The 27,022-nt window shown below is 42.1% G+C and overlaps 1 protein-coding gene across 2 annotated transcripts in view; it reads right to left on the minus strand.

Moving 5' to 3' along the window:
- LOC137099285 (ubiquitin carboxyl-terminal hydrolase 43-like) overlaps nt 1–26,148 on the minus strand; it is a 64,846-nt gene extending 38,698 nt beyond the window's left edge. The window contains exons 1-4 of one of the 2 annotated variants that reach the window (XM_067475922.1): nt 22,520–22,624; nt 22,258–22,304; nt 19,690–19,839; nt 1,079–1,182 (exon numbers count right to left, since the gene is read on the minus strand). In XM_067475922.1, the coding sequence (XP_067332023.1) occupies nt 1,079–1,182; nt 19,690–19,839; nt 22,258–22,304; nt 22,520–22,535 (317 nt within the window). In that variant the 5' untranslated portion in view covers nt 22,536–22,624. Of the gene's footprint in view, nt 1–1,078; nt 1,183–19,689; nt 19,840–22,257; nt 22,305–22,519; nt 22,625–25,270 lie in introns of those variants that run through there. The other variant, XM_067475921.1, reaches the window with a different exon arrangement.
- Between the last annotated feature and the right edge of the window lie 874 nt (nt 26,149–27,022).

Genomic DNA, 27,022 nt, shown 5'->3' on the forward strand with positions numbered 1-27,022 from the left:
TTTTTTTATGTAGAAGTAAGGGCATTTTCTTACAGTGAATTCCAATGTATAATCAGAAAATAAATAGAACAGACAACATTCAATATATGGGCCTCAAAGTTCAAACTTATTGCACAAAAAGTGACTAGTTTTCTGATTGATGCATCGCAATCAGTTTACCTGCGACCACTGCATCTGAAGTCTGTTTACCTGTGACTGCTACAAAATATAACATTTTATTGATATTAAACAGAGGTGGACTTAGTTTATTGTTAAAAACACTGATATACATTGATCAGTACAAGGATGCTGAGGTTGGAGCTGCCGGGCAGGAGGTCTAGAGGAAGACCAAAGAGGAGATTTCTGGATGTAGTGAGAGAAGAGCATGCAGGGATACAGGGTTAGATGGAGGCACATGATTCACTGGGGAGACCCCAGAAAGGGACCAGCCCAAAGGAAAAGATGAAGAAGTATGATGAAAACTAAGAAGAACTGGCCTCACTGGATAAAAGCAAAGTGGGAAAAAGCATAAAAGCCAGGGGCTGTAAACAGCTTGATTTATTCTTTGTAAACCAAAGCAGAAAAAAAGGACATTGTAGTTCCCTGTTGGACATGTTATGTAGTCAATGTTCCAGAAAAACCCGTCCTCTGAATGATACTTCACTCCTAGAAAGCCACAGCTGACAGATGTATATATTCCGTATAACATTAACTGCCTCTTTATCGCCTGGATGACTAATTGATGGGAGTCATGAGGACATTCAGCTGCAGGACAAATTTTACAGTGTGATGGAAAAAAAAACTGCTACAGTAACCAATTCAGTAAAGAAATCTTTTTGATCGAAAGCACTCACTTTTTAAACTTTGTGTTTTATTTTCCCTTTAATTATATAATTGTCATTTGTATAGACGTTTTGCTAGTTTTACTGCATCAAACCCTGTTGAGCTTTTGTCAAACTCATTTGTTGCTTGTGTCTTTTTTTTTGCGAGCACATGCACTGATGCATATGCTTTAACAACCCACTGCCGCTAATTTGCTGTTGATTTGCACACTTCATTTGCAGGTGTAAGGTGGATGTAATGTGTGTTAGGAACTCACTTATACTGGGCCTGGAAATGTTCCTGGACAAAGCTGTGCTGGACTCTGGGCTGCTGGGACTGGGACTGGTCAGGAGACAGCACCTCATCTGCTCCAGCAGGAACCTGCAGCACAGAGGAGGATCCCCATAAACACAATGAGATCCATCATGTGTTGTTCAGATTCACATTGTGAGGGAAAGGACATATGGTTTATTGTGTAAAAGAATTCTGAAATATGGAAGCTGTGCTTTTAACACGTCTGCTTTTCCTTTGCAATTTCATGACACGTGGAAAGAACCGACGCAAACTTTCATCTGCTCCCCTACAGAGACGGTGCTGGTTGGATAAAGAAAAAAGAAGCGTGAAAATTGGAGACTGATCACTGCCTTGCAAGGGGAAGCACACACAAACACACACACACACACACACACACACACACACACACACACACACGCACGCACGCACACACACACACACGCACAGACTTACAAAACATAACCCTCAATTTTGACAATCAAATTTTCACAAAGAAAACTTGATGAACTGATGAAACATTTCACGTTTTTTGTTAACAAGTGAACTAAATGATGTCAAAGACCAAAATGGACATGAAGTAATCAGAGTCTTAATACAACGACCTGCAGCATGTGGGGAATCACAAAGTGTAGATCCTGATCAGTGAAGCAGTTTTCTCCAAGGCCCAAAATATCTCTCGTTCAAAAGCCCATTTAGCCGCTCGACTTGTTGACTTAACAAGAGGAAGAATCCCTCATGCAGTAACACACTGTCATCTGACATCGTCGAAGAAGTTTCTGAACCAAATTAATCATTTGATAATTTAACAAGATGACACAAAAACAGCTGAGACAAACTATAAAAATCCAGCGGCACAATAACATTTCTGTAAATGCCTTTTAACACGACGTGATATTAATGCTACTTTCAGTTGAATATCTTTAGTGCTGCTGTCAAAAGTAGGAACTTAGCTTGCAGGATTAGATTTTGGATGGTCTCTGTACAGTATCAGCTCTCTCTCTAATCAGCATGTCACACCTTGTATGCCAGGCACTTGGCACTTGCACAGAAGGCCCTAATGCTGCATACGAGCACCCAGTTAGCCTTTCTTATCCCGCACACCGTCAACCTCACTGTAGCGTGGTGTAAAAGTCAGGTAATTCAGAATGCATTAAGTCGTAGCATTTCAGCTGTGCTTTTACACCAGGCTCGCCGGGACAAACAGGAACCCGCTCCGTTTACTATTCCTATTTCCCACTCCTGGTGGTGCACTGGCTGCTACTGTTCCCATGCTGGCAGCTCGACCATGACCCGAGCTCACAAACAGAGCTGAAAGGAGGTTTAGAATTTCTAAAGGGGAGAGGGAAGCGGAGGGAGGTGTGTGCACGTCTGAGAAATCAGTGTGAGACGGAGACAGACGGGGAGGCAGGAGAGTCCTTTGCAGTTCACCACCGTTTCAAATGCTGGGTGTGTTCTTCTAAAAGCATTTGAGCTTTGCAGAGAGTGAGTGCTGGTCTGAAATCTGACCTTCCTGCTGTGCTGTGCTTGGACAGGCACGCACAATGACAATCCTCTAGCTCCTCTCTCACTGCTTCCTCTTGCACGGATGTCAGGGCTGCTAAGTTGCACACTTTCCCATGAGACGTCAGCTGGCTCAGTACGGATGATCTTGTTGATTCAGGGGGAAAAAAAATCCAATGCAAGGTTCGAAATTAGATACTAAAATTGGTTGTTTGCTATGCTTCCCCCACTCCCCTCCCTCAGTTAGTTACTGTCCTGCCATTTAAAACTAATGGTGGCAGATTTATTTTCGTAGTCCTACATGCTGAAGTGAAAACGTTTCAAATGTGTAGATATACAAAAGATAATTGGAGACCTTATGTCAACAACAAAAAAGAAAAACTCATTACAAAATGTAGTGCAGTTGGGAGAATTATCTGGTTTTTAAGAATTTTCTGTATCAAAGTGATTCGGTGATAGTTGTCAGTACAGGAACACAGGAAAATTAGCCATAATTAAATTAGCCATGTATTGTACAGTTAAGGGAAAAACTTTGCATCCCTTTGCATTGAAATGGAAATGATTTGTTTTAATTTCCACAGTTCGAGCTGTAGAACAGAGCTCCAAGTTTGGCCCATCTATCCTTCTTCCAGTCCTCAGTGAGGGAGCAGCATCTTCTGTCACCTTCCAGTAATAATAACTGAATGTAAACTTGTCGACCAATTTCTTAGCTCCCCAATTACCCAGAAACCCACATGTAAAGGCAGTTGGTGAAACAAAGTTTATGTTTATCTAAATGAAAACTTTAAACTTAAACGTGACGAGTCCAAAAAAATAAAATGTATGTACGTAAAACAAAAAGTCATAATTACAAGCTAAGCCTCCATTGTTTGTTTTGTAAATGCAGCCCACACTTGTCTTTAAGCCATCAAATACACTTCCATCAGGTCCTGCATTTCACCGCCCATTTCCCTCCACATATTTGGTAATGAATTCCACTACTATCATTAGCTAAAAAAAAAAGAAAGAGATAAAGCAACATTCGGGCCAATGAGCACTGACAGTCAGTCTTATCACTTAGCTTATCACAGAAATTTGTGCCCAGCTCTGACATGTCAATAAACTGCAAGACGTCAGCTGCGTGTTAACACTAGCTGTTGACAATGCAGACATTTAAGCACAGTGAGAATGTGGGACAGATACCTGCCCACTGACGTGTGCTCCTGATAAAGCCTCTTTATGTAAACAATCATGGCCGGACAGCAATTCCCACGCAGTAAGCTGTGACTGCTGCTGGTCGAAGACATTTTGTTTTACAGGTTCTTTTGAGACCACGACAGAACGCAGGTCCATCTCAAGAGGTGCCATGTGCCAGTCTGAAAACGTGATGCCATCTCTGAAATGCTCTGTCAGACATCTAATCCAACTTCAAAGTGATAAAAAGGCAACTAAACAGGCAGGCAAGAGAAGCAAAAATAAAATAAAAAAAGGCATCTGAGAAGCTATTTTTGGAGTCGGGCCTGACCAGTTGATGCCAATTACCACAAGGGAGGAAGAAAAAAGGGAAAGAACAGGGTGTGAAATTTCATTGTATTCTTACTCTGTATATACTGTACAGCACCCTGTATGACTACATGTCAAAACAAAGCCTATTTCTTTACAGTAGATGCACACGCACCTCATGTTGTGTTAATTTCATTCAATTACAGAGTAACTGCTGAGTAGTTGTACTCAGGGGTCTTCCAGTACAAATAAATATTTTAGGGGGTAGGAGTAAATTGGCCTTTCTTGGAGGAGTGTATTTTGTGGTTACATTTGTCTTTGGAAAAGCTTTCAACCAACTATTTATGGAGGCATTTGGTGGTTGTAATTTGTCCCATGACTTTGTTGTGGGCCTGACGTAGTATTTTACTGTGGTGCAGGTAAAGTGATTAAAGTGAAAGTGAACGTATGTGGCAGTAAATGTGGGTTTCTAGTACAGGAGCATCTCTGTTTTCTTCATCTCCAGAATCAGACTAATTGTAATCAGTTCATCCATGAATTTATGTGGACATCTGTGCCAGATGTGATGATGTTTTCCACTAGGGTTTCTGGCATATGTTGATGAATATGAGGTCACGGTGACCGTGACCGTTGAACTGATTACATTTTGGTGGTCATCATTCAGTTCAAGTAGATATTAGAGCCAAATTCGAAGAAATTCCCTGGTGTTCCTGTGATATTATTTCACAAGAATAGGACAAATGAACAGAAAATTCAAAATCATTTTGCCCGCAGGGCTTTAGCCAGTGACAGCTGGCATAAAGGTCAGATATAAGTCACTTGCAGGCGAAAAATTCCAACTCTGGCCACTTCAGATGTAATGTGAACATCATACACAAACCAATAGTTTTCATCAATGGGCAGTTGGGCATTAGGAAATCCTCAATTTCTATAAGTGACAATTTGAAAATTAGGGCTCAAGTGATGGTTGATCACAGTAAAAAAAAAAAAAAAAGAACTAAAAATAGACTCTCATTGTAGACAAGGCAACATGGAGAAATATAAACACAAAACTTTTTCACCGCTGATAGCTCTAATATAGAAAGCCAGAGAACTGTCTACTTCCATTTAATCCACAAGCCTGAATGCCAGGAGAGAGTGCGTGCCATTGCCCGAAGAGCAGGGGGAAAATTAAAAACTTAAGCCCTTCACCCTGGCACCTTGGTGTGCTGTAATTGATTAGCGGGATTTAGATAAATGACAAAGATACAGGATGCTACTGAGTGGTGGGCTGGAGCTTGGCAGCTGGCAGCTTGGCAGATGTCAGCAGGAGGCCAGAGTTCACTGAAAGACGAATGAGAGGGGTCAGAGTGAGAAGCACATTACTGTTCAACTGGCAGAGAACATCAGCTGCAGTCAGTGTGTGTAGGTCATTTGTAATATGAAAACAGGAGGGAAAAGAGGATCTAACAGACACTAACATTTCTGATGACAAACAGACTTATTACAGAGTTCAGCAGTGGTCAGTGAGGGAAAGAAGCGCAGAGCTCTGCGCTTAACATGTATATTTACTGGTGCCAATAGGAGCAGTCATTGGAGCTGCATGGGTTCAGCATGTAAGGGGTTAACCTGTGTCAGAAAGCAGCCACTGGACTTGACATTTTCAAAGACGGGATGCTGTGAGGGAACCAGTCTTTAACCTTCACTCACAGGTTGAAGCTTAAGCCGTTTAAAGCTGTCCAGACGAAAGCCATGAGACAGGCATAATGCTCACTGATGACTGAAGTGACTGTGTTTGATTTTACTCATTTTTATAAATACTGGGGGCATTTCAAACATATCTGTGACATTTAACTCATATAAAGTTATTCTGAGTCATCATTTAAAAACCGTAGATCTCCCTCTGTCTTCTCACTTTGCAAAAGGTGCATCTACACCCATTATGGTCTCTTTGGGATCTCTTGTTGAAACCAGCATGGATAAATACGAACTGCAGTATTTGGCAGGAAGCAGGTGAAGAGCTCAGCAACTGAGAAGTATAAAAATATAACCAAACACAGTCGGAGCATTTCTTTTCTCTCAAAACCACAAAAATACTTCAGCTACTGAATCTGCAAAGTCAAATTGGGCAACTGGTGAAGGAAAGGGCCTCACAACAAACCTACCATAACTGGTAAAAAATATTCCTACACCCCCGTGTGCAAGAACACATACATACAATGCAACTTTGAAAACCAACTGATGTACTGTGTTTCAGCACGAAACAAGAACTGTATGAGAACAAGAATTTTGTCCCCCCCCCAATTTCTCTGGGTCTAATCATCATGTTCTGGATGAAATTGACGTAAAGACTGTATTAGAGATCACGATAGACGTCCTGATACATAACAGGATGTCGATTTTTTTTAAAAGACCCCAAAATATTCCTTTAATCCACCCCAAAGCTAATTTTCTGTTTTCCAGACCTTTTAACACCTGCTAACGTTGAAGCACTGCCTATGATAATTTGTTTATATGCCCATTCAAGCCATGAAATGCATTAAAGAAACATTTATTGATCGACACTATTCGAATGAATATGACCTAGTTGGACATAAAAACGAGAATTTCCACCCAAAGGCAACGAAATTACATACAATCTAAAATAGTTATTCATAATAAACGAAGACGACTCTCCCCTAGAACATGATTCCTTTTCCCCCCAAAATATTAAAATTCATGTAAAAACGAGAACCATGCTGACAAAGTAAGAATAGTTGAAAACAAATGCTCATATTGTCATCCACAAAGAAATCACTTTTATTTTGCCCCGAGGACTTTCCCACAGTAAGAGCGATGTTATTAAAAAGAGATTTGGCAGCCTTGGAAACAGCACTGCATTTACTCATTATCCATTTCAGCAGGGAGGATGCAGACACACAGATGAGCAGCTCACGACCAAGTCTCAGTTAAATCCAAGACTGTTGACTCTTGGTCATCTGTACTTCAGCATGAAAGCCTGAAATCGCACAAATTAGCAGTACACTCCGTCCCATCGGGGAGCCTTTCAATAATTCAGCCAGAGAAATGTTACTGGGAGTGATTCTCTGTAAAGAAACTCAGACACTACTCACTCCACTGTGATGGAAACCCGGGAAATGGGCCCTTACCTCATCCCCATGCTCACAGACCACCTGCTCCTGATGGGTTTTCGGGGATAAAGGGGAGGTACATCATAAAGTGTTCTCAGTCGTGGCCCAGATGTGAATAATTTAAACAAGTTGTGGAAACGCACAGGGATGAATATGTGCTGCTGCTGGAGAAAGCACTACAGTTATTGAGAGTTATTGAGAACAAGCCCCAAGAGCAACAAAATCCCAGTGGTCATCTTAACATAGAGACGGCGGCAGGTGCGAAGACAGTGCATGTGTGTGTGCTGCTTGAGGTGGACAGACTGAGACGGAGCAGGACAACAACTTTATTGAGTATCCGAAGAAACAGCTGACACACAGAGCTCTGATAAATAATGGACAGCCTTCCTGTCGCGTGCGTATCCCTCTATAAATAGTTCCAAAAGCTTCTCTCCAACCTATTGGCCCACTATTCCCAGAGGGCAATTGCACTGTCTTGGGTGCATTTTAATGGATACGGTTAAGTGCCCAGACGTGTGCACAGACTGACCTCGGGGTTGTAATGCTGTGTGGACAGTAGCTGGATTCAGTCTGGTCCACATTTGACTGACTGGACAAGAGGAAGGGTGGACTGGCACTGAAGGAGGTCGGTACACATGTAAAGCTGGAGGTCCTTAGAGCTGTAACACAGTAAACTCCATACACTTCCCAAGGATCTTATTTCTCTCTTTGTCCAAACCACATTATTGGCAACCGCCTACCACATTAAGGTCACAGGGGGGCTGGAGCTTATACCAGCTGTCATAGGGCAAAACGCAGACTCCACGCTGGACAAGTTGCCAGTCTATCCCAAGGCCAACACAGAGGGACATACACAGATCATTCACACTCACATTCACATCTACGGGCAACTTTAGAGTTGCTAATAACCTAACTTGCATGTCTTTGGACTGTGGGAGGAAACCCACCTCTTTGGCCTGTTTGTAGCTTGTAGTTGTAGGCATAGCTCAGCTATGCCATCCACTGAGGTGCTGTGGGTGCTGTAGGATTTCAGACTCGCTCCATGACCCTTTATCAATGCTTTATAATCCACGGCATTGTCAAAGCCTGGTTAAGGTAGAGTTGCTGGTTCTTCAAACCCTCTTCCACTTGCTTGGGCCATGTTGTCTTAGGTAAAGTCTTTTGTACTCTGGTCACTGGGGTGGGACCTGTCCGTTGATTATCCGGAGTTCAGGACAATCAGTGAGAGATGGAACATGGAGGGTTTGGCTACAATGTAAGCTGGATGGCAGGAAAAGGGTGGAGCTTGGTGATCTAATTTTTGGATCTGCAGCCTGGCTTCAAAACACATTTTTGATTGTTTGGTTAAACATTTGAGAGACAGCAGCAACAATTCTTGGACATCAAATCTGCGGAGATGTTTTGTCTTTCTTCACAAATGAGTTTTATTCCTTCTGCCTAAAAATGATCCAAAGCAGATAGTTTGATGCTACAGATCCTCCTGCTTATAAGAATCTTTGTGTATGAATGAAATTGCACAACGGAAGAAATCAACATGATTTAAAAAACTATTAATGCAGTTTTTCTAAGAAAACGACTTTAAAAAGATCATGTTGGCCAAAATCACAGGAATAATTAGCCAATTAAGATTTTAAATACATCATCAAAAAGGCTGTTCATTGAACTAAGTGATGGGAAAAGAAAGCCATTGCACCATCAGTGTATATATTGCGTCTGTTAGAGAGCAATATATACAGAGCAAGAACCTCATGACAAGAGAGCACAGGTCTCAGAATGAGTTCCATCAGCACAAGATGGAATTTTTTCAAAGTTTTCAACAAAAGAAATAAAAAGACAGCAGACAAACTGATGGATCAGACAAAGACAAAATGACAAAGTGACGTGAACAAAGACAAGAGGAACCCAAGATGTGAAGCTGGTCAGGAGGGAGACTTTAAAAAGTCAAGATCATCACAGTCACTTTAAGTGGGGGCGCAAAGTGATAAGCAAACACACGAACAAAACATGTGACAAGCTGCAAATATCAGGTTGCCTCTCTTTTCACGAATTTCTCTTTAGATTTTTAGAAACTTATATCAGAAAAACTTTAAACTTTAAAAGCCACAGTGCTCTGCCTAAAGTTTAGACACTTTGAATATTTAGATGAAACAATTCTGAGACGTCTGATCTGTCACTCAAGAGAGCACATGCCATCAAGCACAAACCCTGCCAGAGGAAGCCAAACAGAATAACCTGTAAGCAAAGGTGCACTGATGTCAACATCATGAGTCAGTCCAGCAGTACATGAAGACACTATTCACACTGCAGGTGTTGTCTCGAGCATGTTAATTCACATGCTCTGCTCTTACTGGATGGTCATTTCCTGATGATTCAGTTGAACACGCAGTGATGTTTTTCCTCAGGTAGTAAAAAAGAAGTTCTCGATTGGCTCCCGTTCAGCTGTTGCCGGACTCCATCACACCGAATCTGCACAGAGTCCAAATTTTTTTGTGATGTCTGTCACTTGGCTGAGGTCCTTTCGTCTGTCTCGTGGAGCAGGGTTTACGAAGAAAATACCTTTAGTATTTCTTTGAGAATGAATGACAACTGTCGCTGGCCAAAGGACTTATCACTCTGAGTGTGGATCCAAAAGACTTAGGAAAGTTGTCCAGGGCACAAGATGCAAACCAAGCTAGTGAATCTACAATTGTAACCCAACCCAGAGAACGCATCGTCTGCCTTACCCTCACGTGGTTTAGATGCACTAAAAAGGTAAATATACCCCGTCATCCGTGTCCTAAATGTACAGCAGCATTAAATTTTAGCTGCAGCTGTGGTGATATGAAATGTTCTCCCAGAAAAATGGGTACGACACTGTCTGAAAATTGTTTTCTGTTTATTTACATGGCGCTTTATAGATGAGTCACGTTATAAAAACACGTGAGCTGATTGTTCAGAGCTGAAAGTCACCAAAATGTCTTTTTTCCAACAACTCTAACATTCTGAGGTCAGTGTGACTCATAAACAGAGGACAGTGGCTGAGGCTGCACAGCCTGTAGTTTAACTTTAAGTAAATATACAGTAATTAAAGCAGTAGCCTCGTCCGTGTGAACGATACCACACGTTCAGGCCTCTGATATGTGAGGGTTTCCCTGCAACAGTCTTTCCTGACACTACATTCCCTGCAGTTTCCTACCAAGAACTGGACTGGAGGCTGTAATTCAGTCACAGTTCGAGCGATTTAGAGCCTCTGGTCTGCAGATTCTGAGCCTGTCTGCTGCCTTAAGATATTCCATCTGCCTGAAGTGGCCTGGAAATTTCTTCAGGACTGTGTCTTGTCCAGTGCTGTACATTCTGACAGTCACAGGACTATTGTGAAGAGCAGGGATGCAGCGTATTGAGCTTGTTACAGGAATAGTTCATTTGATTTCTTGCAGAGTATACATCAGATTGTTGATTTCAGTGAGCTAAGCAGTTGATAGCGTACCTTAGTCTAAGGCCACTCATTCCAACCAACTCATTTATGGGATTTATCTTGTTTAATTTTGTACAAAAACTAAAATGTAGGAAAATTTTGATTGTGCTTTCATGGCTCTACATCATCACAGTAACTTTGATTAGCAGGTCACCAGCTGAAGGAGCAGCTATTTTCTAAGCTAAATGAAAAAGCATCTGGCTGTAGCTGTGGTTTTACTGTAGAACCATGACTGTGGCATCAATTCTCATCAAGACAATAACTGCGGCTTTCAAACTAGATTTATTCCTTGAATTTCATAAATCTCCTCTTTGGTCGGCCTCTAGACCTCCTGCCTGGCAGGGGCTGATGACTATGGGGCATTTTTATTTCATTTTTTAACTTACATTTTCATTTTATTCATCAGTTTTTATACATTTTATCTATAATTTTATCTAAATTTGTTCTATTGGATTCTCATTTTTTATTCATGATAACCTTTACTTTTATTTCACTGTCCAATAGTCTCATATATATGTCCTTTTGCCCTTGTTTTGTATCGTGATTCTGACTGTTTCTTTTATTAGCTTTGCGTTTTACACCTTTAGACAACTTGAATTCCTCTTGCATTGTAAGAAACGGTGTTATTTATATAACATTTTCATTGATTTAAACAGCACAAATTCTAAGACCACCCGTCTGAAATGCAGTGCTTTCATTCAGGTCACCAGTCTTACATTAACACAATACATAGATGATGGGGATTAAGGGGTCAGTTTTAATACCGGGCTTTGCAGGTTTCCGAAAGTGGCCTTAAGCAGTATTCCAATATGCACATTATTAGTTAAAACACTTACGCTTTGCCCGAAACTACAATACATTTCTTTTTAATGATGGTTATACGGTTGCAATAACTGCACACACACTGTTAAAGAATGTCTTACATTGTTGGACACAACATTTTCTTTAAACCAAGTGTTTAGGATCAGAATGACCTGAAATGCTCTAAACGAAACACACTGTAGGTTCCATGCTGACGTCTTTGAAGCTCCTCACAGAAATAACCATTTGTCAAATTCTCCACAGGTGGACGAGCAGACAAACATTAAAGCCAGCAGGTCCAGGGGAGCCAATCATTTCTCTCTGATGTCATGTTTATCATCCTCTCACAGGCCAGGACACATTTTGACTTTGGGAGACGTCTCTTAAACAGATTTATCCCAGCTTTAAGAAAGCAGCAGGAGACGCTGACAGAGAAAATTAATTCTGATGGAGGCAGGTCGGCTTCCTGATCTTTAATATTACCCTCCTGCTTCTGTGGCTCATGACAATGGTGACAGGGACAAGGATAGAACACAGGGAGTCTCCTTTTTAGAAAACAAAAATTAAATTCCATCCGCTGTTCTATTAAATATAATATACAGGAACATTGCACAACCTGATAAATCTTTGAATAGGTTTGCTCGTCCCCCAAAGGTCACCGAGAAGGGCTCATGATGTGGAGAATAGGCTTATGGAGACAGAGGTTTGAACAAGGAGAAGCTAGACCTGTGCAGCTTGTAGCACTTTCTACAGGCAGAGGGACGTGAACATTAATTATTTAACATTCATTTTCTCATTATAGTGGCCTCTGTCAGGGGGACAATATTACACAGCAAGTAAAGAAAATGGGCAGCTTTGGGTAGTGAACAACTTTGACAGGGGTCAAAGCATATCAAGATCTGGTGGTCCTAAACTGGTCTGTACTGGTGAGTACTTAGCAAAAGGAATCAAAGGAAAGACAACCAGTGAAACGGCTCATTGATGCACGTGATGCACAGTGAATGGTGGCCCATGTGGTCTAATCCCACAGAAGAGCTACCGTAGCACAATTTGCTCCACGAATTTAAAGCAAGAGTCTCAAAAAAAAAACAAAAAACAAAACCAAACTCGTTTCTTTGACTCTGACAGGGGTCCTTGAACCAGATTCAATTTAACTCAACAAAATGTTGTGACAGACACAGCTCGCTGACTAAATGATTTCTCTCAACAACTGTTTAAATCACTGGCTTCAGGCAATGGAACTGACACAGTCCCTGGAGCCCTCACTCAGCAAATCTGAATGATTAGATTGTTTGGGTGGGTGCTGTCCGCCAATCACAGTCAGCAGGGCTGCAAACCATGTGTGGAGAGAGAATCGGTTTGTTTAACTGGATTTCTCTACAAGTCGAGATGAAGTCCCTCAGTCTTTTCCTCAGGCAAACTGTTTGACGACAAATCTAAGAGTTCAAACAATGACTCTCAAAGCTTTCTGTTTGTGCTGCAGATTATAACTCGTCAATATTTAACTTTTTATGTATTTAGACCCACGTAGCCTCTCTGGGAACTCAAACACACAAACAGCAAATGTAGCCTTGTTTTTATTTCAAAACCCTCCACAACTTAATGGCGGAATGTTTTCTGGGCTGGGCTCCCTGCTGGGCATGAGTGCACTTTATAGAAATGTCCTTTAACTGTTCTTTAAAGTAGCAGTGATGTATTGTGTTGTCTGGAGCAGTCAGACAGTTTAAGCTTAATTGTGTCTGTGCTTAGTGAGAAACCCAGACCAGCTTTTTTGTTTTTTTTTAAGGAAAGCCTCATCTCCAGCTAAATAGAGCCACTGAGTGCAGTTACAGTGATGCTTGAAAGTTTGTGAACCCTTCCGTGTTTTCTCCATTACATCATACACTCATTACTGAACTATTCCACACTTTTACAAACCTGTGCTGTCGAGCTCAGACTTTGATGGTGAAGACCCAAATTTCTCTTTAAACATGACTCACACCCGATTGTCCTCAGAGGTCCACGTACTCTGGCCACACAAAGCAAAGTAGGGTTAAATCAATCACCACAAAGTAGTAAGGAGTTACTGTATTTTATGTCGCATTTGTTTTCGTGGGCTCCCTCCATCAAATTTATGCATAAAGAAAAAAAAATAGAGTTCACAAACTTTCGACTTGTATCTATACGCAGACTCATCTGAGCATCAGTAAGGGGTTTACAGCTCTTAGCCAATCAGCTGCGATGTGGGTCAGAGGTGAGAGAGGGCCTCAAACACAGAGCGGTCATGTTCAGACCCTTTCCACCAAGCTGCTTTTCCAGCTGGGTGGCTCTGAGCCACAGGGAGCCATCGTAGCTTGGCAAGACAAGACAATCCGAAGCAGAGCAGAGAGCAACACAGGAATCACCAGTGAACCATTTGCATGCGGCGTTAACAAGAGCAGGAAGCAGCAGCTGTAGGTTCAGAGGTGAAGGCGTGGACCGCTAGAGTATGTGAAAAGAAAACATTAAGGTTTGTAACACAGAGACATGATGGACAGTTTTAGATTCTGCATTGTCAAGGGGCTAGTCCATGCCCTGTAGAGAGTAACGTGCAATACTATAGATTTGTTCCATCACGCCGGCAGAGGGAGGTTCTTGTCTGGTTGTGTGGACAAATCTAAATAACCCCAGCCACCAATAGGAACAGAAGGGAGGTTCCAAAGCCCATTATAGCAGGGGGGGAATGGGACTATACCATATTAAGGTGAAAAGGGGGGGTATATACTTTTTAAAAGTCCCCTAAATAACATCCATTGATGACCTTCCTATGTTAGACAAATTAGAATAATGTACTGAAAGAGTTTATATTGTACATATATTATATACATAGAAACAGTAATACATGATAATTGTGGGAGGGGCTTCTGGTATATGATGGCACGAGTAGAACATCCTCAGAGTGGGTGGTTGTTGCAGTTCAGATGTAGACCTGCTGCTACAGTAGTTGCCCAATAGCAGTAGTCTTAGTTATATAAAATGCTGCTTCAGAACTTCCCTGAGAATAATCATATTCTCAGGTTTTCTTCTGTTTCATAATAATCCAAAGATATTTGCTGAGTAGCAAAACAATGGGTTTTGGAGCACTGAATGTTAAGTCATTGTTTTAGTACAAGAGTAATTCTGGCCCAGTGCACCACTTCAGAAACCAAACACTTTCACATTAATTTTCATTGCTACTCTCGACATACAAGTGTCACTCATGTAAACACCAAAGCCATCAAAATGTATAAACAGGGCACAAGTCTTCCCCAGTCTAACAAACCTAACTGACTAAATGCATAAACAGGCTATAAGGAAATGGACCCCTGGTCGCAGTGTCGTGTGAGCATTTGGATTCTTTTTGCAGCATTCCTCCGTTTAGCACTTTTGTATTTTTATACACACTTTGTGGCCATCTTGCATATTTTAAACGAGTTATTTGGTTTTCAATCGAGAAAATAACTCACTTCATCCCCGACCTCTTGGGCCTTTGCCCAGTGTGCCCAAACCTCATTGACCTACACTGGTCTGCACATCCGTTTCACTTCCTGAACTTTAAAGCCCAAAGGAAGAACTCTGACATGCACTTTGCTGTGTTCATTGGAGTCTGGCCTTTTTACAAAAACTGTGTCTTTGTTTGTCTAGAAACATTTTGTTAACAGCCACATTCCAGCAGTAGTCATAAAGAATCATAGAAAATGTTTTCCCTTGTCTCACTGCTGGTCTGTACTGCTTACTGTCCTCCCAAACACTGCAGAGTCTCACCTCTCCGTCTCCGTACTCCGGCTGCACAACAAGTGTCTCTTTCTTCCAGCAACTTACAAAGAGCCACATTCATAAACTGAGAGACATACAGAGAGAAAGAAGGAGAGCTTCACACTCGCACTGTGTTTCCTAAGTGACGAATACAAAATACTTTCTCTCCGAATAGTCTGACGCACAACTACACATGCAGCCTGAGAGGAGGGTGCATGGAGAAGGGGTCGGGGGGGTTCGTGGCCCTCATGTGCTAAGCGGTAACTAACACACTCTTTAAAACAATGGGGCCAGAACCACAGGCTCCTGAATTAGCAGCATCAGCAGCAGAAAAGGATGGAGCTCACCGACTCCTTGGCTGTGCGTGGGAACGTGCAGGGACTGGTAAACAGAGCTGCTGCCTCCCATCAGCCTGGCTGTGACCCTGGATGTCTCTGCCAACCAGCCTCACAGCTGCAGCAGGTTGGCAGCAGAGGAGATTAACACTGAGGTGAACCAACAAACAAACAAAAAAAAAAAAGTGATGATGCTGAATGGCTCTTTCAAGTCTTGGAGGAGGTTGATTTACACACTTTTGGTTCAGCCACCCTTTAGAGTGTCTTTGCCCTTCAGTGACAGCAGCCTGCATACCACAGCTTTACTGCACCCTAAAGGGGCAAAGCAGAGAATAGGAGCAGACTAAAGCCCCTTCTACACATATTGTGTAAATGGGAAGCAAACTGGCGTCAATGTTGAAATGACTTAGGACTGAAGATGCATGTGCACTCTTTGCAACAATGACTGCAGTTACATGCACTTAAAAGTGGTGCAGTGTCTGCCTGGCTTTATCAATCGTGTTCCATGTGCTACGAGCTTTAGCCCACAGTCAGCGAGTTGCCCACAACGAGGAGCTCTTACTGAACAGACTGGAGCCTCAGGTTGGCTAATTCCTTTCAAGTTCATTCAAAGAAGATGGCTGTATCCTTAATGCAAACAAATATAGCTCATTACCTTTATAACATATTTATAACATATGCTGGAAATTGTACAGTGGAACCGCTCGTACGTTTTTGACATGCCAGAAATTCAACTAGCCCAAAAAGAAGAGCAACAGTGATCATTCAGGGGATTAGATCATTCTGCATGTCAAACAATCATGTCAGACTATTTGGGCCGAAAGTTATCTACATTATAAAATCATTCAGACACGAATTGGCACAGTGTCTGTCGAGTTAACAGGATCAACAGTCGATAAGGAAGCACGTAGGGTCTGAGGATCCACAAATGGAACGCGGCCGATCCAGCCCTGGCTATAATTGTGCACAGGCCGTGTGCCACCATCAGTAGGAAACACACATCAGCCCTTATTTCTGTGATCCAACACTTCAAGCCTTTGATGACACCACCTAAAGCAGTGTCTTAAAAGCAAGAATAAGAGGCGTTGGATTTGTGGAGAGACAAGGTACAGCAGAATTACCTCCCTCCTATTCCCAACACTTATCTGTCCGCATGTTTCCTCACTGATAAAACTGAAATCCATGACGAGCCCACACTGGCTGATGGCAGAAGGCCTGGACAAACATAAGAGACAACTGTCACAAGAGGCTCTCTGCTCTGGACAGAGGCCACAGTGCTGCTATCTTCTTTTCCCCTTTTCTCCCTGTAATTCATATGAAGCATAATGTATTATGGCGCCACATTATTTAGGGATCATTTCAGAAGAAACCTGTCGGTTTTCACAGTCTATAGGTAAAAGGCTCAAAGATTAAGAAGTGAACGGACTGAAATGTAAACAGTGTAATGGACAGAGACCAAGTTGTAAGGGAAGTTCAATGCGGTTATGACTTGTAAAGTTATCGACTGTTTGTGCCTAATTTAATTCTTCTGGTGCCCAAAGCTAAAAAAAAAAAAAAGAATTAGTGTTAATTGAAAATCTGGCCTATAGTTCACTACAGTGCATTACTGCAACCAGTACAGATATAGACTGATGCCAAAAAACATTATCTGCAAATGGCATAACTGGCACAAGTTTGTATGCCCCTTGAAGTATGTCAAACTACAAAGGTTGATATGATGTATGTGGTCATTTAGTGGCTTTGGAAAATATTCAGACCAACATTTGTGTGTAACAGATTCAGTGTGAAATGAATGAAATTCCCATTTCTGTCCAATAATCTACACACAATAGTCAAAGCAAAAACATGCAAGTCCTAAATCAAAACTGCACTTTTTTTTTGAATAAAAGTTCTCAGAGCCTTAATTCAGTGCTTTGTAGAAGCCCCCTTTGGCAGCACTTACAGTTTGAAGTCTTCAAGTGCCCAAATCTATACCTGGATTACATCCCATTTTTACTGGTCTTCTCAAGCTCTGTTAGGTTGGACAGAGGAAGTAACTTAGTTAACTCTAGGAAGAGACCTGATTAGTCCCGACTTCTTCCATTTTACATGTATTCAGACCACTGTGCCCCTGGGAACAGTCAAAACCTTAGAAATGGTTTCATACCCCCACCTGATCGGTCTCGAAAACATTTTATGATAGAGGTCTACAGAGACTTCCATCATATGTCCTCCACACCTCAACTTGCATGTTAACATTCCCACTGGGGTGCTGCAGTATTATGACAGAGCTTATCAGCAGCCCTCCAGGCCCGGCCTTCTCCTGCCATGTTGTCTGCAGACCCATGACACAGTCCAGACCCATGACAAGCTGGACTTCACCCCAGCTTTCTTTGACTGAGCAATCTGAGTCCCACAGATGATGAAGACAGATTTCTAACAGGGTCTCTTAACTTGCCTCATTGTCCTTTTTAATCAATCGCATGCTAAAAAGCAGAAGAGAAGCTCTATACTAGGAGTAGCTAAGGTTCCTTCCTCATACGGCTTTGATTCGAATAGTCATTGCAAAAGAAAACTGCACACAATTATATACTTATTTACACGGAACAGGAACATGTATGTCACACCACCCAAATTATTGATCTGACAAAAAAGATGATCTTCAATGCAAATAGATGTTCTGCGATATTGTGCCGTAAGTGCTTTCTGTTCCTGTACGGACAGAGATGGGACAGAAAGATTCTGATTTCTGGTCCAGAGCTGTCCAGAGCATTATGATGATGGAGAAAATTAAGTAAGTGATCTTTATTCCTTATCAAGGATAATAAGAGAGGCAGCAGTGACTCAATTGGTAAAGTGGCTGCCTGCAGACCATAGGGTCGGAGGTTCGCCTCCCACTTCTCCCGACCTCATGTCAAAGTGGCAAGAATCCCCAAATTCTATCCCCCTGAACTTGGGGAGTGTTGCGTCAGTGCCCCCCAGGAAAGTGGACTTTATGTTACTAAGGATAGAGGGAAGAAATACTGGCATATTGTTAATGATGAATCAGACAACTTCTTGTTCTAACAGTAAATGATCTTTTTAGCACCACTGTGTAAACAGCAGTAAACATTTGCAGAAGCTGGAAGAGCATAAGAGCCCGACACTCTTTAGTAAACTAAATTAGAAAAACTGGTCTTTTACTAAAGCGTAAAGTTGAACACAAGCAGCAAGCATCAATTTACACAATGCAACACCTACTTCCAGTGCAGACAGGAAGTTAACGTACAAATTAACAACTGTTGCTGAAATGCACAGGTCTTGGAAAATCTGATTTCCTGATGTCGGTGTCTCACAAAACCCTCGTGATGAACAAACACATTTCTAGTACCCGAGAGAACAAGGGGCATTGAGTTTAAGATTTATTATCAGTGACCTACCAGCAGCGAAGTGTAGCACTTCTCATAAATTATGTCAATGATTAGTACCCAGATAGAACCACAGAAAAAAAATAAAATAAAGGAAAACCATGCTTTTAATAATACATGAAAATCCTGCATTAATGGCTCACGGCAGAGTAGTTCCACTCACGGAGCATCGGGGGAAGACTTGCCGACAGAAACTCAAACAACAAATCACCACATTTGTTCTCTCCCTCTCCGTAGGCAATGCATTAGACACAGAGCAAGGCTGCACACCTCAGCAGAACTCTGAGAAGTCTGAGACCATGATGTCTGGAATTAGAGACGCATCTGGACAAACTTGGTCACTTGGCTGCTTCATGACAACGAGATAGGGACAACAGAAATTTTAACACGGTTCCATTTGGTGACAAGTGACGCAAACAAACACAACTGATGTGATAAAATTCGGATTTGGTCTCATTACTCATTCGATTCTAGGTTGAAGACGTTTTCAAACTTTGTTTCTCTGCTGGTAGGTAACTGTCGGCTTGTATGGGTCAGCAGATCTGATCCCATTGGTTTATATTGTCTTTTTAAAAAGTGTGTGCAGCCAACAAAACTTCTCCAGCTGCACACCACCCACAAAGACACGTGTACTATATGTATATATATTAACCGACTGAAGACATCGAGCACATGAGTGAAGGATTTTATCGCAATTAGTCACATATTAGCTATGCACAAATCAACATGCAGCGTGAATATTCATGAGCATCAATAGCCAGTTTGACTCTTACCTTTCCAGGACCATTGGTCTTGATGTTGTTATTGTGGGAGGGAGCCAGGTTGACATCTTCATGGACACGGTCCAGCAGCCACAGCAGGAACTCCAGAGCATCATGTTGGGAGTTACCACGAAACTGTGATCCATACTTTGACACTATGGTCTGGAGAGACAAAAAAACAAGCTTGATAAAGCCGTGCTAATTGTATAGCTACAGAATAATTACAGCGTGGTTGGTCAAGTGTGGTTTGGCAAGAAGAATGATTCAGTGCTGGTGTTAACTCCTTTTAAAAACATGCAAGCCATGAATATATTTCTATATTCCTCCACAGAAACGCCAATTAAACTACTACTATGTTGACAGCTTGTTAGAATTTAAGTAGACACCTGAAAAAGCCAAATTTCAAGCACTTAGTTACTGGGTTTGAAGGTTTCGAAAGTGCTCACTTGTAAAATGGAGGCTCCTGAACAGGCAGCTCTGTCCCGGCCTTCTCCACACGACACTGATCAGAGGAATGTTAGAATTGTAAATTTACTCTGTTCATGCTTCCCTCATCTCCACCCGGCCAACGTGGGACTGATGCAGTCATTTTAGATTTGCAAAATCTGCTTTGACTAAGACTAAAAGCTATGCTTGTTATTAAACATCCCCCCCCCATATATATATATATATATATATATATATATATATATATATATATATATATATATATATATATATATATATATATATATATATATACACACACACACAAATTTGACTTTTGACATGACTGGCACTCTACTCATTTAGGCAGGAATTGAGTGCACGAACCAGGGATGGCAGCCTGGCAGACGAAGAGATAAGAGATTATAGCAAAAAGGAGCAGATGACTGTAATGACTGCTTCATAATCCAGTAATATGTGATATGGCTCTTAGAGCTATTACACCATAACTAGGGCTGTAACTGAGAAGCTGGTACTTGTTGGAATACAAGATGGAAACAGTGCCAGGCCTGCATCTTTAAACTAGTGAAGGAGACATACTGTATTTACAGACCAGAGCAAAAATACTAAACAAAAATCAAATACAGAAAAGTGTTGGTGGAGTTTTGGCATCGGTATAAAGTCCATAACATTCTCGTCTGATCGAGTCGTGAGTGTTGTCATCACTGGCTCCTTACAACAATTATGAGATCGGCCTACGTCAGAATATGAAAAGATAACAAATACAGAGATGCCATTAGGGCTGGATGAAGAAAGCCAGTGCCAGATTCAATTCAATGTGGCTAAATTTGTGACAGGACAAAACAGCTGATTATTTGTGTTGCGGCCAACAAAAAGAAAAAGATTAAAACCAAGAATAATTTGCATCTGCTGTTCTTTTAATAGTTTTTTTTAACGATGGAGCTCGTTGGCACAGATAAACGAGCTACAGTAAAATCTGGTTGGGATTCGCTGTTACAGCTCATTGTTGGCTGTAGTCAACCTGACAGAGCTTGAGCGGTTCAGTTAGTGCAAAGCTGATCAACTGCATCATGCAGGTGCATCTACTAAATACTGAGTTAAAGAGGGTGAAATGTAATCACTCATTCATATTTAGATCATGAGTGTTCAATCAGTTCTCATTTTGACATGAATTGTTTCGATGTAAAAAAAGAATTTTAAAAAAATCCAAAGATAATCAACCATAATTCGATAATGTAATGTATAAATAGTGAAAACTTCCAGGTACACACTGCACCTGAGTTACTAACGTGCACGACACGGCTCTGTGAAACTGATGAACTATGATGTTTGACATAACAAATCTTCCTCAAATCAGACCGATGGGAGAAAATTGATGCTCTTGAAACTTGCGGTTTGTTTTGAAGAAACGCTGTGACATTAAACACGAGGAACCATGGACACGTACTAACCCAAAGCTGCCGTGCAGCTACTCATTACAGCAAAGCAATAACAGTAATTACTATCAGCCTTTTGAAGGTGCCAATTATCTCGGTGATATAATTGAGGTTGCGGAAAATGTTTTTATTGCTCACTGTGGCGCGTTGGCCACTGGCCAGTCAGTAATGTGTGTAACCACCTCACTGACAGACAACACTCCATCTATTCTCTACAACAACAATATTAAAACCATTTATCCATAACCTTTGGGTATTTCAACTGATTACTGCAAACATTTAGCAAAGTGCTGAACTTTTTCAATTCTGTTTTCATTTCCCAATTATTTTTCATAAGAATTTAAACAGACCGACTACTTCCTGTACAGTAAACAGTTTTACTTCACAGCTACTATTTAACCAATGTTTTTTTGTAGGTTTTATTCATATTTTTCAACTATTTACATTCACCTCACAAAATTAGTTCAGCTTGTGCATTTTTTGTACTTTTAGTCAACGTTAATTTGTTTATTTGTATGGTATTTTTACCCACTCAAAATTAGTCAAAGTATTCAATAGAATTTTATAATTAATCACTTTAATTTTTAGCCAATGTTTCAACCCATAGCACCCACTCTTCTAGCCAAAAGCTAAAATCTATTTTTCTAACCTTTTGAGTGATTCTCCCGCTTAACTTTTACATAAACACCAAACTTACGCTTTTATCCAAAGCGACTTCCAAGTGAGGTACAAGGCAGCAGGAATCTAAGTCAAGGAGAAAAACATCAAAGTCCTATCAGAAAAGTGTTCACATTTCATTAGGTGCAAGTGCAGGAAAGAGCAGAAAGGGAGTTGTTTTTTTTTTTTGCCACTTTGGTTTAAAAAAATAACCTTGTGTTTGACAAATTCATCTTTTCCTTTGATGTCAAATAAATATTTCAAACCTCTATCACGTGGAGCAAACTGTTTAGATTTCTTACTTGCTGTGTAGCACATACCACGCAAATATCCACACACACACCCATGACCCGCTGTGGTCACATCATACGGTATGTTCAGCTTTCACATACTCTGGGGAGGATTCCTGTTCAGTCTGCTCAGCCCAGCTCCCTTCTTTCTCAGGCCTCTCCTGTTATGAAAACGATAAATTGCTTGTTGAGTAACTGTTTGAGTTTCAGGCTTCGTCCCAGTTCAGGCCTCTCTGTGCAAACACGCCACCCCTTCTGGGGGGGGGGGGGGTAATTCAGAAAAGGCACCAGAACTGTCCAGATCAAAAGGCGCACATCTGCTTCCAGGTTTAGGAAACTTAACCCTTCACCTGCAGAGTCACATCTGTGCATCTGCGGAATCTCAGAAAACGCTGACATTCAAAAATATCACGAAGCAGCACAGCGATATACTGTCAAATAAGCTGACTCCCCTGTCCTGCAGGCCAGGTGGTTGTGGAATGTGGCAGAGCTCCAGGTATTCGGCCAGATTTTTTTCCTGACCTGTCAGGAGGCCACTGCTGATTCATTAAGTCTAAGAAACTTCTAATGAAACAAGGATTCTACATTTATAGCAGCATTATTCATTAAAAATAGCTCAGTGTAGCACAGTGTGCATCCTGTTGGATGGAAAAAAAAAAAAAAGAGAGAGAGAGAAACTTGTTATCATTTCTAATCAAAATTCATGTGATGTGAAGATGGATGCACCTTCAAAGCCCCTTTAATCTGGCTGCTTTAGCTGCACCGTTCCAGTGCCCCCTATGACAAAACTCCTGACTTTCAGAGAATCGACTCGGTTAAAAACACCACATTAATTGAGCCATTTAAGCAAAGACCAATCCTTTTAGGAGTGTCCTTTATAAATGGTGTGTGCCGTCTGGAGTTCCCGCCACTGAGCTGATTTAGCCTCTCCGACACAAGCCCAGAGCCATCTGATTATTTTATAAAGCCTTCCTGCAGGCTGCTGCGGTATTTCTCAACAGGCCCATTCTGAAGGCCGAGGCCACATGAACTCTGGACCTCCTACTGGTCACAAACCACACAACAGTGTGTGTGTGTGTGTGTGCGTGTGTGTTACAGCACAGGAAACATCTCATCACATATGAGACGTGATGTTCAGTGTTTTTCTTTTAATCTCTCTTTTAATCTTGGCAAGATGTTTCCACGCTGCTCCCTCCGATTGTTGCCTGGAATATATCCGATATCAGACTCCCGTGAGATAGGAGGGAAATCAGAGGGTGGAATTGAGGATTTATTGGCAGTACGAATTGTGGCTGACAGAATTTATTTTACCAGTGGAGATATTCAGAGAGCAGATGGGAGAGCAAAAGAGAACGGGAAAAAAAAATAAACGTTTAAATTGATTTCGACTGTGCAGTAAAAATGAGAGAAGACCTGCAAGTGCCTGAATGCAGTGGGGGTCAACAGATTCAAGTAGCCCCACTTACAGCCGTTTTCTTGCAGAGTAATTAGCATTTCCAAGAATAGATCCATTGTGGAGTTTCTTTGTTCTCTGCTCTATTTTATCTACTCCTTGCGTTGAACTGTGGCTCAGAGAAATCCAGAGCAAAGAGCTGCAGGCAGATTAAGAGCACTCGCGCCGCCCCCGACGCATTTCAGACTTGCTAGAGTAGGAAAAGGGTCGTTCACAGAAAAAGTGAACCAGCACATCTACGGTCACCTGTGACTCACTTGAGAGGAACTAAAACACAGCTTGTCCTGACGCAGGGCATCAGTTGGTGACCACAGTGACACAGAGCAGCAGCCTGCTCATCAGCCGACAGGACAGCAGTGAAGTCAGGACGAAGCCCTGACCCTGCCTGTGGGTGGAGAGTGGAACTACTGACAATTCTGGCAAATGATGTAAGAGGTGTGACTCCGGTCTTTAGTCTGAACACCATCGGGACTACGTCAGTCCTCACTGTGGAGACACTGTCTGCAAAACGATCTGTTTACGCTGGTCTGCAGACGTTTGGAGGAAAATCATCATTTAGAGTTGATGCTTACTAATTAATGAGTGAAACTGTAATACGGGCATTAACTTAGTACTTAACAGTACTTTTTAAATACTTTAAGTACGTTTGAGCTACTATGACTTGTTTCATGCTTTTTAATTATCCTTTTATTCCATTACAATTTATCTGGGAGCTTTGGTTACTTCGCAAATTAAATTTTTTTTGGATACAAATAATTAGGGTCTTAAAAAAATCTGAACTCTTTTCCCAATTAAACCACCCGACAGTAAATACAAACAGAGCTCAAACCCGAAGTAACTGAATGTATAGAGAAAATGTATTGATAACTATTGGCAAATAATAGTTATTAATGAATTATTTCTGTGCAAAAGGACCAAACATTTTCTGGTTATGAGGATTTGCTGCTTGTTCTTTTAATCCTTGTGAGATTTCACGGTGGACCTGATTTTGTGTTAAACTAATTTTGAGGGGAACAACTGGCAAATAAATCCTTGATGAAAATGACGTACTACTTGCAGTACTGGACAAAATAATGAGCTTCAACCAGCAACGACTGTAAAATGCTGCTTCAGCATTAACGCATGGACATATCAAGCCAGTTATTAAACATATAAGAGTAAAACCGTTACTTATAGTACTTTAAGTACACTTTTCTTTAAGTAACTGCAGCACTTTTACTCGTTATGAATTCTTTTTAGTGTTGCAGAGTACTTTAAAGGATCCGAGCACTTCACCGCTGCTCTGTGATAACTTGTAGTACTGTGTGTACCTTGAAGTCCACGGACAGCTGTGGCGTGTACTCCAGAGTCCACAGAGCCCTGACCAGTGATGCCAGCTGCTCCGTCACTTCCCCCCCGTCACCGCTCCTCAGCAGCCCGTTTATTCTGCTGTGACCCAGGTCCAGCTTGTAGCGCTCCAGCCCCAGGTACTCTGCCAGCAGGTCGGTGTTGCTCAAACACTGGACCACGGCGTTCATGAAGCAGGTGTTGCCGTGGTTTTTCAGCCCCAGGACACCTGGGACTTTGTCTCCGTATTGGTACAGCAGTTTTTCTCTGCCGGTGCACAGAGAGGACGACGTGCTCCAAGTGGTTTTCACCGCTCGCTCCCAGGCCACCTGTACGTCCTCTTTGACAACTCCTGAGCTCGCGCTGAGGGTGCAAGGTGCGCCGTCCCGAAACCCCCCATCGTCGTCCTCCACGTCCTGCGCGTCTGCGTCTCCGAAGTGGGCGAAAGTGCCCAAAGTTCGGATGATTCTGTTCATGAAACTCCCCACAGACTTGAGCGATTTCTTGCGGAAAAGCTTCCCAGATTTGGGCTTCTTCTCTTTCCGTTTCTCCTCCCTGGATGTCGGCATTTCCTCCTTGGCTCTGTTCTGCTTCTCCATGACGGCGCCTCTACTCCCTCGCTGCTCTATTCTGGGACTGAGAATTGTGCAAATTCTGACGCCGGTGTGGGTCGCCGGTCCGGACAGCAGAGGCAAAAGCGCACAGAGGTGACACCATGGCGGAGCCGGGAGGCACAACGGCACACTGTAGTTCGGCCCTGCGCTGACAGCGAACCTTCCTCATCCATCCCAGCACTTACTGAAGCCGTTCATTCTCAGGCCGCCGCCGTCCAGCTGCAGCACTGCGCGCTCGCTGCTTCGCCTGGAAAAGGCTGCCGATTGTGTGAGCGCCCCCTCCCACCGCCCAGCGCACGCAGGAGCTGAGGAGGCAGTGTGCGCAGGCATGTTTTCACCGTGGCTGTGCACCACTAGTGCACAAAGAAAACCCAATAGTACATTTACTGCATGTACTACTTTTCTCTCACCACCTCCGTGTTTTCCAAAGGGCTGACGGATTAACTTACAGGTTTGCGTTTAAGTTAAGCTCACACGACATAACAGCATAGGATAATTTTGCCACAGGCGGCGCATGACTGAAGTACTGTAGTCCAACAGTGGCGGACTCACACGGTCTAAGGGGCAAAGGGCGCAAACGTTTGGGCCACCTGTTGCCAGCAAAGAACCACGATGACTGGTGGAAAAGCCAAATCAGGTTCATCCCCACTGTGGAAATTGGACGGCAGTTTGCAACATTTGGTTTTCTGTGTGGGGGGGAGTTGGGTATTTGTACTTTACAGAAGGGGTCTTTTCAGGTATGTTTGAGCATCAAAGGGATTTAATTGGTTAATTATTCTATTCTCCGTTCTTTACTTGAGTATTTCTGTTTTCCTCCACTCCATGGAAACACTAATAAATCAGCATGGTTAAAATCCGCTCCACCTGCTGCAACATTACTGATGTTTACACATTTATGCATCAACAATTATAATCCAAAATACAAGTTAAAAAAAAAAAGTACTTTGTGTACTTTGCTATTATCCTTCTTTGAATCTGACCCTTATTCATGAGGCACAAATAGAAAAAATGTCTACATCAACAGCATCAGGTTCAATAGTGTTTAAAACACTCTGCTCAGTGGAGTAGCCTCCTACTCTGCTTTGCTTCACAGAGGTGCTGCCGATGGTATGAACTAAAAGT

This window comes from Channa argus, chromosome 15 (assembly GCF_033026475.1).
Source record: "Channa argus isolate prfri chromosome 15, Channa argus male v1.0, whole genome shotgun sequence".
NCBI classification, from domain to species: Eukaryota; Metazoa; Chordata; class Actinopteri; order Anabantiformes; family Channidae; genus Channa; species Channa argus.